General features: G+C 34.1%; 1 protein-coding gene across 1 annotated transcript in view; it reads right to left on the bottom strand.

Moving 5' to 3' along the window:
• Positions 1-12970, bottom strand: part of Uba6 (ubiquitin like modifier activating enzyme 6) — a 58228-nt gene that overhangs the window by 13608 nt on the left and 31650 nt on the right. Inside the window, exons 18-27 of the mRNA XM_051170152.1 lie at positions 11580-11657; positions 10264-10445; positions 8986-9091; positions 6932-7021; positions 6758-6838; positions 5793-5921; positions 3680-3731; positions 3524-3587; positions 2381-2450; positions 1098-1169 (exon numbers count right to left, since the gene is read on the bottom strand). Of these exons, the coding sequence (XP_051026109.1) occupies positions 1098-1169; positions 2381-2450; positions 3524-3587; positions 3680-3731; positions 5793-5921; positions 6758-6838; positions 6932-7021; positions 8986-9091; positions 10264-10445; positions 11580-11657 (924 nt within the window). The remainder of the gene's footprint in view (positions 1-1097; positions 1170-2380; positions 2451-3523; positions 3588-3679; positions 3732-5792; positions 5922-6757; positions 6839-6931; positions 7022-8985; positions 9092-10263; positions 10446-11579; positions 11658-12970) is intronic.

Here is a 12970-nt window from a genome sequence, read left to right on the forward strand (position 1 = left end):
GAACTACTTTAAGGAACTGTAAAACAGTCCATATTAAAACTTTAAACTGCTCAGGAAAACTATCAACCCTGAACAGTCATAGCAACAGAAGCAACAGAAGCCACAAAACATACTGGAGAATATTCCTGGGCTTTCGTCTAGTTTTGGCAATGAGAAATATGGTTTGGAAACTTGTCTTACAAAAGTGACACTGTTTTGTTCTTAATTTACTATAATTATATTATTTATAGGTTATGTGCCATGAATATTTTATTCAGAAAATGTATGCAATAATCCACTGGCTACAAAGATTCCTTCTAACAAAACAAAATTGTAGGGCTCCTAATCATATCACTTCCTTGAGGAAGGTTGTTTGTGGTTAATTTTTAAGAGTATGTAAAAAATATTAATTTTTTCTTTTTCAAATTTTTCTACTTTCACTGCCTATTTCTCAGGTTGTGATGATTTCTAAGATATTTTCTGGGCATAATTATTAGACCAATTTTCCATCTATCTGGCAACACACAAATGTGCTTGAATGTAATGGCAATCTATAGTAGAATTCATCACACATGCTAGCGCTATAGGGTTCTCAGTGCTGTCTTGCAGCTCTATTATTCAATAGACTTTTCTGCTCTGCTCCCAATTACTGCATACCCTATTCTATCTTCATCTTCCTAGCTTCATCCTGAACTGTTAAACTTACTTATTTCACTTAAGAAACTAGTAATCTTTTACCCAGCTCCTTTCAATTTCAAATCCTGAGAAATTCTGTCAGGACTATCGTTCTGTCTCACCTGTCTCACTAGTTACCCTATCATTAAAGCCCCAGTCACGCGCCTGTGTTCCTGCAATAACAGCTGTTGTGGCTACTCTTGCACACACACCACTCAGGCCTCTCTGATTAAGGCCGGGAGCTGCTTTTGCCTTCAGCACCAGCCCAAGGGGTCGGCCAGCTATAGCAGGCTTTAGGTGAACTTCTGTTTATATCCCATTTCTAAGATAAGATATTCTTAAGGACAAAGACTGTTCATTCTGGGATTCTTTAGGCTGAGAACCAGATTGTTATAAGCAGCAGTTTAAGAACCACTAGCTAAATGAAGGGACTTCTATCTTACCTTGTTGGAAGGCTTGAATTCTTCAATTTTAACTTCTGAAAGACTATCCATGAGGGTAACCACTGATAAGTCCTGTTTTAAAAGATAAGTTAATTTTGTGAACACATTTCTTTGAACTCTGAGTCTCTGAGGTTAAAAACTCTTTTCCTTTTATCACATCAACTATTTAGCTATTTAATTAAACAACACATCACCTGTGTATTTATATCCATTTCAAACATTTATGTTTCAAAACATACTGCTTTTGAGGTTAGTTAAGGTAACACAAGACAGACTATTATTAGTTTTTCCTAGACCTTTATGTGGTATTTTATTTTCAAGAAAGGTTAATCTGCAACAGGCATATACATTAAATACAGATCCAGATTTGGTGTCACATGTCTGTAACTCCAATAGTTAAGAGGCTGAAGTGAAGAACCTCGAATTTGAAGCAAGTCTGTGGGTTTGCATATCTACTTAGTAAAACCCTATCTCAAAAAAGAAAACAACAAAAAACTAAGACTTTTTTCTTTTTATATTTCCCTAACCAATTTACTTGAAAGCAGAACTGATATAACTTTAATATGCATTTAAGGAGAAAGGTAGCATATACACATGTGCTGCTTTTCAAAACTGTATGAAACCTGTTGGATGTGACTCAAAAGATGGTTTCTAGCTCAATGAGTGAGATTCCAAGGGTATGAAAATCAAAATAAGGGAATACTTTCAGATTTCTCAAAGTATATAAAAATTAACATTAAAAAAGACAAATAATGTAAGGAGAATAGATCTCTATGAAGTATTTTTAAATTGCTATGAAATGGCTCTTTTTCACTTCTAATTCAGAGTAATTAGGATGACAGAAATAGGTAAACAGGTTATAAACATTTTTATTACTTAAGTATGATTGCTTTTCCCAAATATTATTTCAACATTTAAATTCAGAAGGAAAAATCAGCTTTCTATTTACCAGTATTGTAATAGGTAGAAGCTTCTGCAATTTAGAATGGACAATAATATAACAAAATAAAACACTTTATAATAAAACAGCTAGACTGATTCTAGCTGGGCATGGAGGCACACGCCTATAATCTGAGCACTTAGGAGGTGAAAGCAGAAAGATCTGGAGCTCAAGGCAAGTTTCAGCTACATAGTGAATTTTGGATCAGACTCAGCTGTGAGCTTATGTATCACAAGTAAACAGGGGAAAGAATGGTTCTTATGATTGATCTAGAAACAAATTCTGATGCCAACTAATTTAACTCAAGTTTTGAATCACTTGCTAGACCCTGGAGACACCTTACCTTTTCTGAAAATGGAATGCAATATACTGTAGCATATAGTTTTGCAGCATTCTGAAGAAAACTGAGGTGCCTTTTAAAATGAAAAATAAAAAATAAAGCATTTTGAATGGCAGTTTTAAAGAAGATATAAGTTAGTAGGATATACAATCTTTATATTAACACTTAAGAATTACATTTATAGAAATTTTGTTGTAGAATTATTTCTTACCCTTAAAAAAAAAAAGATTTACTTATTTTTAAGTAGACAGTGCTCTACCTTCATGTACACCTGCAGGCCAGAAGAGAGCATCAGATCACATTATATAGATGGCTGTGAGCCACCATGTGGTTGCTGGGAACTGAACTCAGAACCTTTGGAAGAGCAGTCATTGCTCTTAACCTCTGAGCCATCTCTCCAGCTCCCAGAATTAATTTTTACCCTTTTTAAAGTTAGGACAATGAAATTTTTGTCTAGACTAAACCACAAAAAATATCAAATGTTCTTTTGATACAAAAATGCATGTTAAAAACACTCACTATATTCAAGTAGTAACTAAGAATACTGTGACAGAATACAAAAGATAGAACTATTAGAATACTCGGAGAAAACTCATTTAAATAATAATAAAATATGCGTCAAGTATGAATGAGTATTCATTAGGTTTGAACCAAGCAAAATAATTTACTTATAAACAAAAATGGCTATGTTGTATTGAAGATCTGAACCAAGCAATAGCTGGGAAAATTAAGCGAAGTGCAATTTGTAGAAAGGAACAATAGTGAATAGTGAACAGTGAAGGTAACCTACATGTTTGACAAGAGTACACACACTAAGTGTACATATCCAAGCATTTACGCAAGACAAACTAAAACCGTACCTGGTTAACATTCTACATATGGAAAGCATCTTAGCTTTATTTAGTGTAAGAACATCTATCGTTTTATTTTCTTATGAGCAAAGTAGAGATGACTTTGTTTTTTTTATGGAATAGTTATTACAAAAAAGTTATTTACCATGTAAATAAATAGATGCACATTTGTGTAGGAAGGATGTGGCTGGCTTTGCTGACTAAAAAGACTCAAAGAGATGTAAATCATTTAACACTGACAACCCTGCAGTATATAGCTAAGAAACATACAGTTAAAATATACACATATACTTACAAAGGATCATTTAAATCAAATTTTATTGGAGAAGGTGGCCTTTTTGGGGACTGCCAAAACAAACCTAGTAAAAAGATAAAATATTGTTTTCAATGAATATAGGTCATATCCGTATGTTATATTACAATTTCTTCTCTTCTCAATAGTTATACTCACTGCCATCTTTTAATCGTGTGTCAAGAGGAAAACAGTGAAGAAGTTGAAGAGCCTAAAATAGGGGGAAAAAAAAAATGAAGAAAGGAAAACAAACCCTACTATTTGTTATCTGAAGACAAAAAATACTTTATTCATATTGCTCAGGCTTCATAAATTAAACAAAACAAAGCGTAAAAGATACACAGTGAGGCCCTGTAGTCACACATACATAAATCAGTTTGCTTTCTCCTAGCCTGCCCGTACCATTATAGCCTTTTTCTAATTACTTCACTTCTTTTTACATTATTTTACGCATCATTTTGCTTTTATCTAAGAGCTTATCCTTGTAACAAATATAAAAAATACAATATATGACATTCAGTATTTCAAAATTATATACTTAAGATGTGCTTGGAAGAGGGTGTGAATATGAAACAGATCTGTAAAAATACTTAAATTGAGGTAAAAGGTAAAAAAATGATTCCTATGGACATTATACTATTTTATTATATTTCTCTAGTTCATTTTGTAATTTTCTATAATAAAAAAATCATGTGAAATAGGGCTTGTGCTCAGCAGGTAAAGCTACTTGCTGCCAAGCCTGACAACCTGAGTCTGATCCTTAATACCCACAGGGAGGAAGGAAATGATTTTGTCATTTGTCTTTTGACCTACACATGAGCACTGTGATGTGAGCACATCCCACCTCTCTATAAAACAAATTAAAAACATAACAATAAAAATAAAACCCCAAACAAATACACAATCACAAGAAATGTCTTAGAAAAAAAAACAAAAAATTGTTAGAAGAAACAAAGAAATCACTAATTGTAAGCCTCTAGAGGTGTGGGAGGCTAGGCCTTACTCCACAGGGGAAAAAAAAAAGCCCAAGCCCAGGCCACAAAATCACTCCCATCCCAGGCCACCCTGGAAAGTCCTCCACTCCCCAAACGCTCTGTAAAGCCTGCCTCTTGCTCAGTTCTTCACTGTTCTCTCTTGAGCAGAGGCAAACCACCCTCCTCTTGTGTCTTTCCCAGTAAGTCTCTCAGGTGGGGTTTGTTGTACGGTGCAACTTTGTGGAATTGTGTGTCCCAGCTGTCAGGATACTTTTCCCTCAGTTAACACACTGATAATTATGCTAAAGACATGTGGGATATTAAGGAAGGAAGTTCTTTTTCTTGATAAGTGAGCTTAGAACATTTTTCTAAAAAGCAAACCATACAGGGAATGAAAAGACAGACAAGTATACGTCCAAAGACTTAAAAAAAAAAAAAAAAAAAAAAAAAAAAAGATATCCTTATAAGGCAAGAGCCTAAGCGTAAATTGGGTGAGAAGCAAAAGGGAACTGAGCAGAAGGCAGGTTTTATACAGAATTTCTTGGGGAAAGGGGGCTTTCTATGGTGGCCTGATCTTGAGGCAAGCCTAAGGACTGGTGGGATTCTGTGGTCAAACTCTGGGCCAAGCTCAGGGACTGCTGGGATTCTTTTTCTTGGCCCTGGTCTTGGGGTCAAGTCAGGGGCAAAATGTTCTTTCCATGGGCCTTTTAGCCTACACTAAGGGAGGGATTTAAAAAGTAGAGGATACAGTCTGTTAGCTATGTGACTGTAAGCAAGAATGACCAATAGTGTTAGTGAGTATGTGCCATGGCCTGTCCTAAATGCTTTATATAGATTAGCTTATTTGATGCCTACTACTACACTGTATCTGTATGCCTTACTTATTTTAGATTTTCAGTTGAAGAAAATTTTGTTGTTACAGTTGAAAAAGGCAAAATTCGAACAAAATTTCCATATGAGTTATTCGTTTCTTCTTTCTATTCTGAACAAACTTTTTTAGACTACAAAATTAATGCATTCCTAGAGAGAAAAGCAATTCAAAACCCAACTTTGCACTTAGGGTCAGTTCAATGCATAGCTGACAAGTTAAGCCAGTAAGTATAAACTAAATGTTTTAATTAGTAACATTCAAAGGGGAGTATACTCAAACTGAGCCTTTACTCTCAGTTAACTATTTCTGAAAGGCTTCCTGAAAAAAAAAACAAAAAAACAAACAGACATTTTAAGTCAGGGACATTAGAAATAAATAAATGAGCCACATACTGACATTCATTTAATGTCTCAGAATGTATACCTACCTTATGGTTAAAATATTTTTCAAACTTTAATCTTGCTAATTCTACACACTGGGACCAATTTCTAGGTCTTCTGCTAAGTAGCTTAATAACTTGAAAACAGCCTTCTAGACTCTCTCCATTTTGTATCTTCTAGAATAAGAGCAAAACAAACCACTTTCAATTATAAGCATAAACAAAAGATGAACTTTCCCCCCCTCAAGACCTTATCTCTCATTCTTTCTTCTTCTTTTTTTTTAATTATAAGGGGAATAGAAAGGGATAGTAAATAAAGTTTCTTCTTCTTTTTTTCCCCTGGACAGGGTTTCTCTGTATAGCCTTGGCTGTCCTGGACTCCCTTTGCAGACCAGGCTGGCTTGAACTCACAGCAATCCCCTGCTTCTGCTTCCCGAGTGCTAGGATTAAATGCTGCGCCACCACCCCCAGCTGATTTGAAGTTTCTTAATTCACGACATACTTTCATGTTTTCCTGAGTAAGATACTAAGTATCAAAGAGGTCCTTAGTATAGGTAGTTACTGAAGTAATAATTAAAAACTTTTACCTTTTTATTGTATGATTAAATGCAAGGCAGTATCTTTGAAGAAAGCAGTAAGATTACTGCTCAGTCATGATTATTTTCACTTGACTTGACCTTAACATTTTCCCCAAAGAGTTTAACAAATCCTTTGATTATTTGTTGCTTTTTTCTCACTATTATTACACCCTCATTTGGTTGAGTCACAAAACTAACATTTGAAGGTCAGTGACTATTACACACAGTTCAATTTAAGCTTAAAAAGAAAAAAAAATCTTATCAGGATTCCCAGTAGAACATTTCACTGTGATCAAGTTTTTAACCAATCCTATTTCTGCAGGAAGGTTATTATTATTATTATTATTATTTTTTAGGTAACTGGAAAATAAGATTATACTGACATAAAGTACCAGTTCTGCAGTAAAATGTTTTTTTGTTTTTTGTTTTTTTTACCTGTAAGACATTTTCAGCAGAAGAATAGGCTTGCCAAAATTTGTTAAACAATGAAGGCTTGTGGGAGAAGGAACTTTCGAACTGTATAGGGGAAAAAGTTACAAGTATGTTTAGAAGTCATAATATGGCTTTTCCTAATTCAGAGAAGACAAATTCACTAGGAAGAACTTTTACCTTGTCTCTTGCCCACTGGATAGTATGTTCAATAGCTGCTGGAAAGGATTTTAGAGTGCAAAATGGTATTTCCTCTTCTGGTGGGTCCCGCTATTGACAAATAAAAAGTAACAGCAATGTTTGGCTATATTTTGAGTTCTGACTAGTCTAAAAGTAAAGCCCATCATTTATTTTTATATCTGTCATCTTATGTAATAAAAGGAAAACTTATTTCCTTGGACATTTACCCTGTTAAAGTCCTATGACAAACACAAATCCCATCATTACTTATAATTGGGACTTGTGTCGTATGGCAGAAAGTTCTAACGGCACATTATCATATATTATTAATTTTTTTCTTGAAAAGTTCAGATGACATGTAAAATTTCATAACATTACTTCCAACTCTGAAACATGATTAAAGAATCTTTAATATATAAGTGCTCAGTGCACCCTAAGTTTCTACATGAAGAATAACATTTGGGAATAGAATTCAGTAGTTTCCCAGAGAAATTATATATTTAAATAAATGAGGAATGATTAAGTTGTCTCACTAGAAGAAATACAACTGGATATATCTCCTTGTCTATTAGAGGCTGTGTTTACAGCCTAGGCTGTAAATGACTAGTTAGTAAAAATGACTCAATTTATGCCTTTTTACTATAAGAAATCTCTATTTTAATTTGAAATTTAAAAAAAAAGAAGTTTAATAAAGAAGAAGAGAATTCCCTGTGAAAAATCTTTCTATGACATCTTGCATATTATGATTTCCATATTTAATACTTTAATTAAACACAGTTTATATTATATTACATATACAAGTTGGAAAATAGTGAACCCTAAGAATTTTTTTTACTAATCCAAACATAGCCTTTAAATCAAGGGACACTGATACATATAAAAATTATATACCTTAAATTATTTTACTTGAGTTGTTCATTCTTAAATTATAAAGCCTATAATTATTTCATAAACCCAAGGTCTCAATTTCAGCAATATTATAAAGTAATTTCTGGGGTTAAAATGTTATATTTTACAATCTACATACATACATACATACATACATACACACACACATACACACACACGAACGATTTTCTTTTTAGTAGTTTTTTTGGTAAATTGCCAGATCATTTTTACTAGGTGTGGAGGGATTTAATCCAGCAATATGGCTACTCTGGCTGGAATAGATATACCCTAAGGACACAACTTTAATCCCTAACAATTGAAGGTAAAGTTAGTTTGTAGAAGGAAGCACCCATGTTTGAAAGTAATGTCTAATTGAGAGGCAAAGTGACAAACAAGAAAAAGATTTGACAGGATAGGATATGCCCAACTCTCATGAGAACAGAGAAGAAAGAGAGGCAGTGTATGTGTGTGTGTAGCAGAGGTGTGTGTGGTGGTGATGATGATGAGGAGGATGAAGAGGAAAAAGAAGTTTTACCAGCAGAGTTTCACTGAGACAGGCTAAAGAGAACGCAAGTGAAGACAGAGCCAGAGAATGAGTAGCCAGAAGACTAGAACAGATTGCTTGAGTTAGTTTAAGTCCAAGCAGAGCAATTCAGTCAGAAGCTGAGAGAAGCCAATTTCAATCAGTCATCTTGGAGAGGAGTTTGAGCGAGAACAGTTGAGTTGAACCAACCAACCAGAATTCAGCAAGAGCTAGAGAGGGTGAGTATTTCAAAAGTAACCCTCAGAGGCTGAAAACATTCTAGGCCTAGATTAAATTTGTATGGAGGCTAGAATCCAGGACTAAGCCTTTGTTAGCAGATGGAGGCAGTAAGTCTCCCAGACGACAATTACATCTGGTGAATAAAAGATACTTTTACAAACAGGTTTCACAAATATGTGTAATAATGCATGCTAAGGGGCATACATTCTTAATGAGGATAAACACTAGAAATGAGTACATAATTACTACACTTGCATTCTTTCTTTTTTTATATTCCAGCTAATTTCTAACAGAACATGAGAGCTATAATGAAGATTAATAAAGTTAAGTGAAATTACTGGTTCCTTGATGAAGACAAAAATTATGATATAAAAACAGACATTTATTCAGTATACTGACTTACGTGACTATTATAAGATTCAGTTAACTGAGGTACAATTATTTCAGTGTGTCCTTTTGTGCCCATTGTTCCAGAATCTAAGAGAGGCCGGAGATTGGCTAAGCAACGACTATTTGGAGACAAAATATGTAAAACAAACAGAAAACCACAAAGTGATCAATAACTGTAAGCAAAGGACAGCTAACTGCTGCCTATTAATATTCCACATGCTGATCATATCTGTAGCAATATTGTAGCAAACAGAACATGACGCACATAACTACTCCCTAGCCTTATCACACACATAAATTTGTTTTTCAACCTAGTAATTTCTTTTTTTTTCCTACTTACTACCACTAAATCCTAGGTTTCGTCCCGCCCACCTTAATTTCTATTTCCACCTTAATTACTAACTACGCTATTCTTTCTTCACTTATCTCCTATTTATTATTTGGTTATTTTCTGCCTATAAGCTCTGCCTCATCATATCTTCTCAACTGGTCTTTATCCCAAGCAGCACCTACTAAATAATATCATTAGTAATGTTTTACTCACTTCAATTTCTTAAATTTGTTTTGTGCACCAACCCTCCAACACACACACAAAAATAAATGCAAAATTTTTTGTTTTCTTTCTTCTCAAGAGTCTCTCTCATTTCTCAGTTGGTAAACATTCTCTGGTACATACTCTAGCATCTCACACTGAATGAAATCAGGTGACTGACATTGAAGATATACTGGTAGAAAATAAATGGTCTTTGGAATGAAAAATTTAGTGAGGAACCAAACATTAAGTAAATACATGTCAATAAAAATAAGTGCCACAATGAAAAATATTAAGAAAAGTAGGTGTTAACGTCTGTTTTAAGAAAGATATTCAGGCTGAAACTGAAAAATGATAGAACATCTTAAAGGGAAAAAATTGTCAATACACTTGGGGACAAGAATTTTGGAAGAAAAGAAATATACCTTCCAGAGGTCAAAAACCTAAGGTTAAAAGGTCCTTTGAAGATCCTAAAGAAGACATACATAGCTGGAATAAGGAGAGCCAGGAAACACTGGGCACATTTAAAGTGTGAGCAGTGGACAGGTGGGTTGGTATTGCATAAAAAAGACTTAGGCTGTTTTACCAATATTGGCTTTTTCTAAATATAATGTGAAATCATTAGCATGCTTGCATTTGAGTAGTACTATTAGAACGATGTAAAAATAATTAGAAAATTTGGTAACTTTTCAAAAAGTGAGGGTGAAATACAAAAACAAAAGTAGTTCTTTACGTACTTGAATCATATCAAGAACATACCTGTCTACATATCTCCTGGCTTCCACATTATCTAGTGCTGTAATAATGATATCTTGCTTAGTATAAAATTCATCACTGTATATACTCTCAGTGGCTGGACACACTTTGTTCAGGTGTGCATCTATTTTCAATTGAGGATTTATTTTCAGAGTTGCTTCAGCAGCAGTATAGCTTTTAGGTTTCTAAACAAGTAACAAATAAAAACAAAAGGAATAAATGTTAAACAGAAAAGATGAACTATCACTGAGTTTACATATTCTAATCATTTGGAATATATATGAGGTGACAGCAAAGTAATGAAACTAGTTCAAATAATTTATGTATTAACACAACTAAACAACTTTCATTGTCTATCAAAGTGCTTTAGAGATTCTAAAATATATTTTTAAATGCCACTTAAATATTAAGTATATATAATGATGTTTGCGTCTCTTCTCACTCTATTAGGCTAACATGTTTTATTTCTTACCACGAGAACAGAGTCAGAAACTGTTAGAACTCAGGAAATTAAAAAATAATTCTTTCGTGTTCATCTACAGATAACATACACAGTGAATTGCTTTAAAAAGACATTTTAATTCAAGAGACTGTGTTACCATGTCCTTTATATTTATATAAGAGGTTATCAGGTTAACTATGGCACCTGTTGTAGTCACTTCCTGTTCATAACATGCCTAAACTTTATTTCCTAAGATTGACAATATAGGAGAAAAAAATTAAACTAAGAACACTTGTTTTGATTAACACATTTCTTTATTTTTTGTTCTGTTTTTCAGTGTTTTACCACATAAGTATGGCTAGTCTATTACATACTGCGTAGACAAGGCTGGCCTGTAACTCAGGAGATCCATCCACCTGCCTCTGCCATTGAGTGCAGTGATTAAAGGCATGAGCTACCATGTACTGCCTGTTTCTTTTCCTAATTTAAATATTTTGATCTTTGAGAAGACTAGTCTTTTACAATAACAGGGAATGTTAAACAAAAGTGGTACAATTTTAAATACTAAGCCTTACTTGTTTTATAACAAAACAAAAAGCAGCATTAAAAATGTGTGCTTTGTTAAACCTCAAATTAGAGAACATGTTTATGTGAACATACTTTTGTGACTACAAAATGAAAAGCACTACTTGTGTTTTGCACTCAACTACTAACAAAATCAATGCAAAAACCAATCTTAGAGTGTATTAAAGCTAATTTTTTATTTCTTCATTTTGTTCTTTCCAACAAACACTGTATTCTTTTTCTTAAGACTCTAACAAAGAACAGGATTACCCAGCAACCATTATTTATTTATGATAAGAAAACAGGGACAAACCTGTATGTGATGAGGACGAAACAGGAACTGTCTGTTCAGGTTGGATTTTTCTATCAAGTCAGGATCTGTAACTGTAACCTTGTACCAGAAGAGAAGAAAACAAATCATTCTGTTTTGCATTTTTCACTATGACTGAATCAGCACTCTCAAACCATTTTTGCTTAGTAAAATTCATTAAAAATATCCTCAAATGGTTACAAAGAATATGCTATCATTGTTAGATTTACTAATCTCAATTAATGCTTGGTATATGAGCATATCAAACAACACAATGATTTAAACTTATCAGAAACTTTCTTTAAAAATTCTCCATATGGAAACTAAAAATATTCCTCTCATCTTTTAGACCTACAAAATTACTCACAGAAGACCTATCTCTTATAAATTTATGACATTTATTCTTTAAGAAATTATTTGTTACTGTGTGTGTGTGAATGACGAGACTGTGTGAGTGTGTGTGTGTGACGAGACTGTGTGAGTGTGGGTGAGTGTGGTCACAGTACGAGTGTGCCAGTCAGAAGACAACTTGGTAAAAGTTCTTTTTCTCTTCCACATGCCTCTGCCTCCCCACACATTCGTTCTCTTATAGCAAATTTTCTGATTTATATATATGTTTACATTTTTGTGGAATTTTATGTTAAGAGGATGTCTGTCTCTTTGTTTTTTCAAGAGAGGGTTTCTATGTGTAGCCCTGGTTGTCCTAAAACTCACTCTCGAGACTAGGCTGGCCTTGAACTCACAAAGAAGGGTATCTCTTTAATTCAACAAGCACAAACAGTCTGTAGGGTTTGGATACAGCGCATGTAAGAAGGCTGTATTTGACTCTGGGCTTCTGACGTGAGCAGCTTTAAGTATTTCCACCATGATGTCTGCTTCATGGCAAGCATACAGTGACAGGGTCAAGAGATTGTGGACTGAAACCTCTAAAATCAAAACACATATCCCTTCATTCAAATGTTTCTTTAAGTGCTTGTTAGTGACAAAACTCCAACCTGAAGCAAAACAGACACTGTCTTTTAAAGGGTCTCAGTACCTCCTAATTAATCATTGTGATTAATCATGTTTTGTCCTTTTGTTTCTCACACGCCTGTGTTTTATTCTTTCTACTTTGCCTTCTACCAGACTGACCAAATTTTCAAGGTTGTTTTGGAAGTTAAACATGTAGCTCTAAAATTTGGAACATACTGCATGTCTTCTGGTAATCCCAGCCACTGTGGAAACTGAGGCAGAAGAATTTTAACTACAAGGTCTGTCAAAACTGTGAAGTAAATTTAGGGCCAGCCTAGGCAACTCAGCAAGACACTATTTCAAATCTTAAATGGGTAGGTGGGGGTCGGGTAGAAACACAGCTTAGCAGTGGAGGATTTGAACAGCAATTGCAAGGATTTAGG

This window comes from Acomys russatus, chromosome 28, assembly GCF_903995435.1.
Source record: "Acomys russatus chromosome 28, mAcoRus1.1, whole genome shotgun sequence".
NCBI lineage: Eukaryota > Metazoa > Chordata > Mammalia > Rodentia > Muridae > Acomys > Acomys russatus.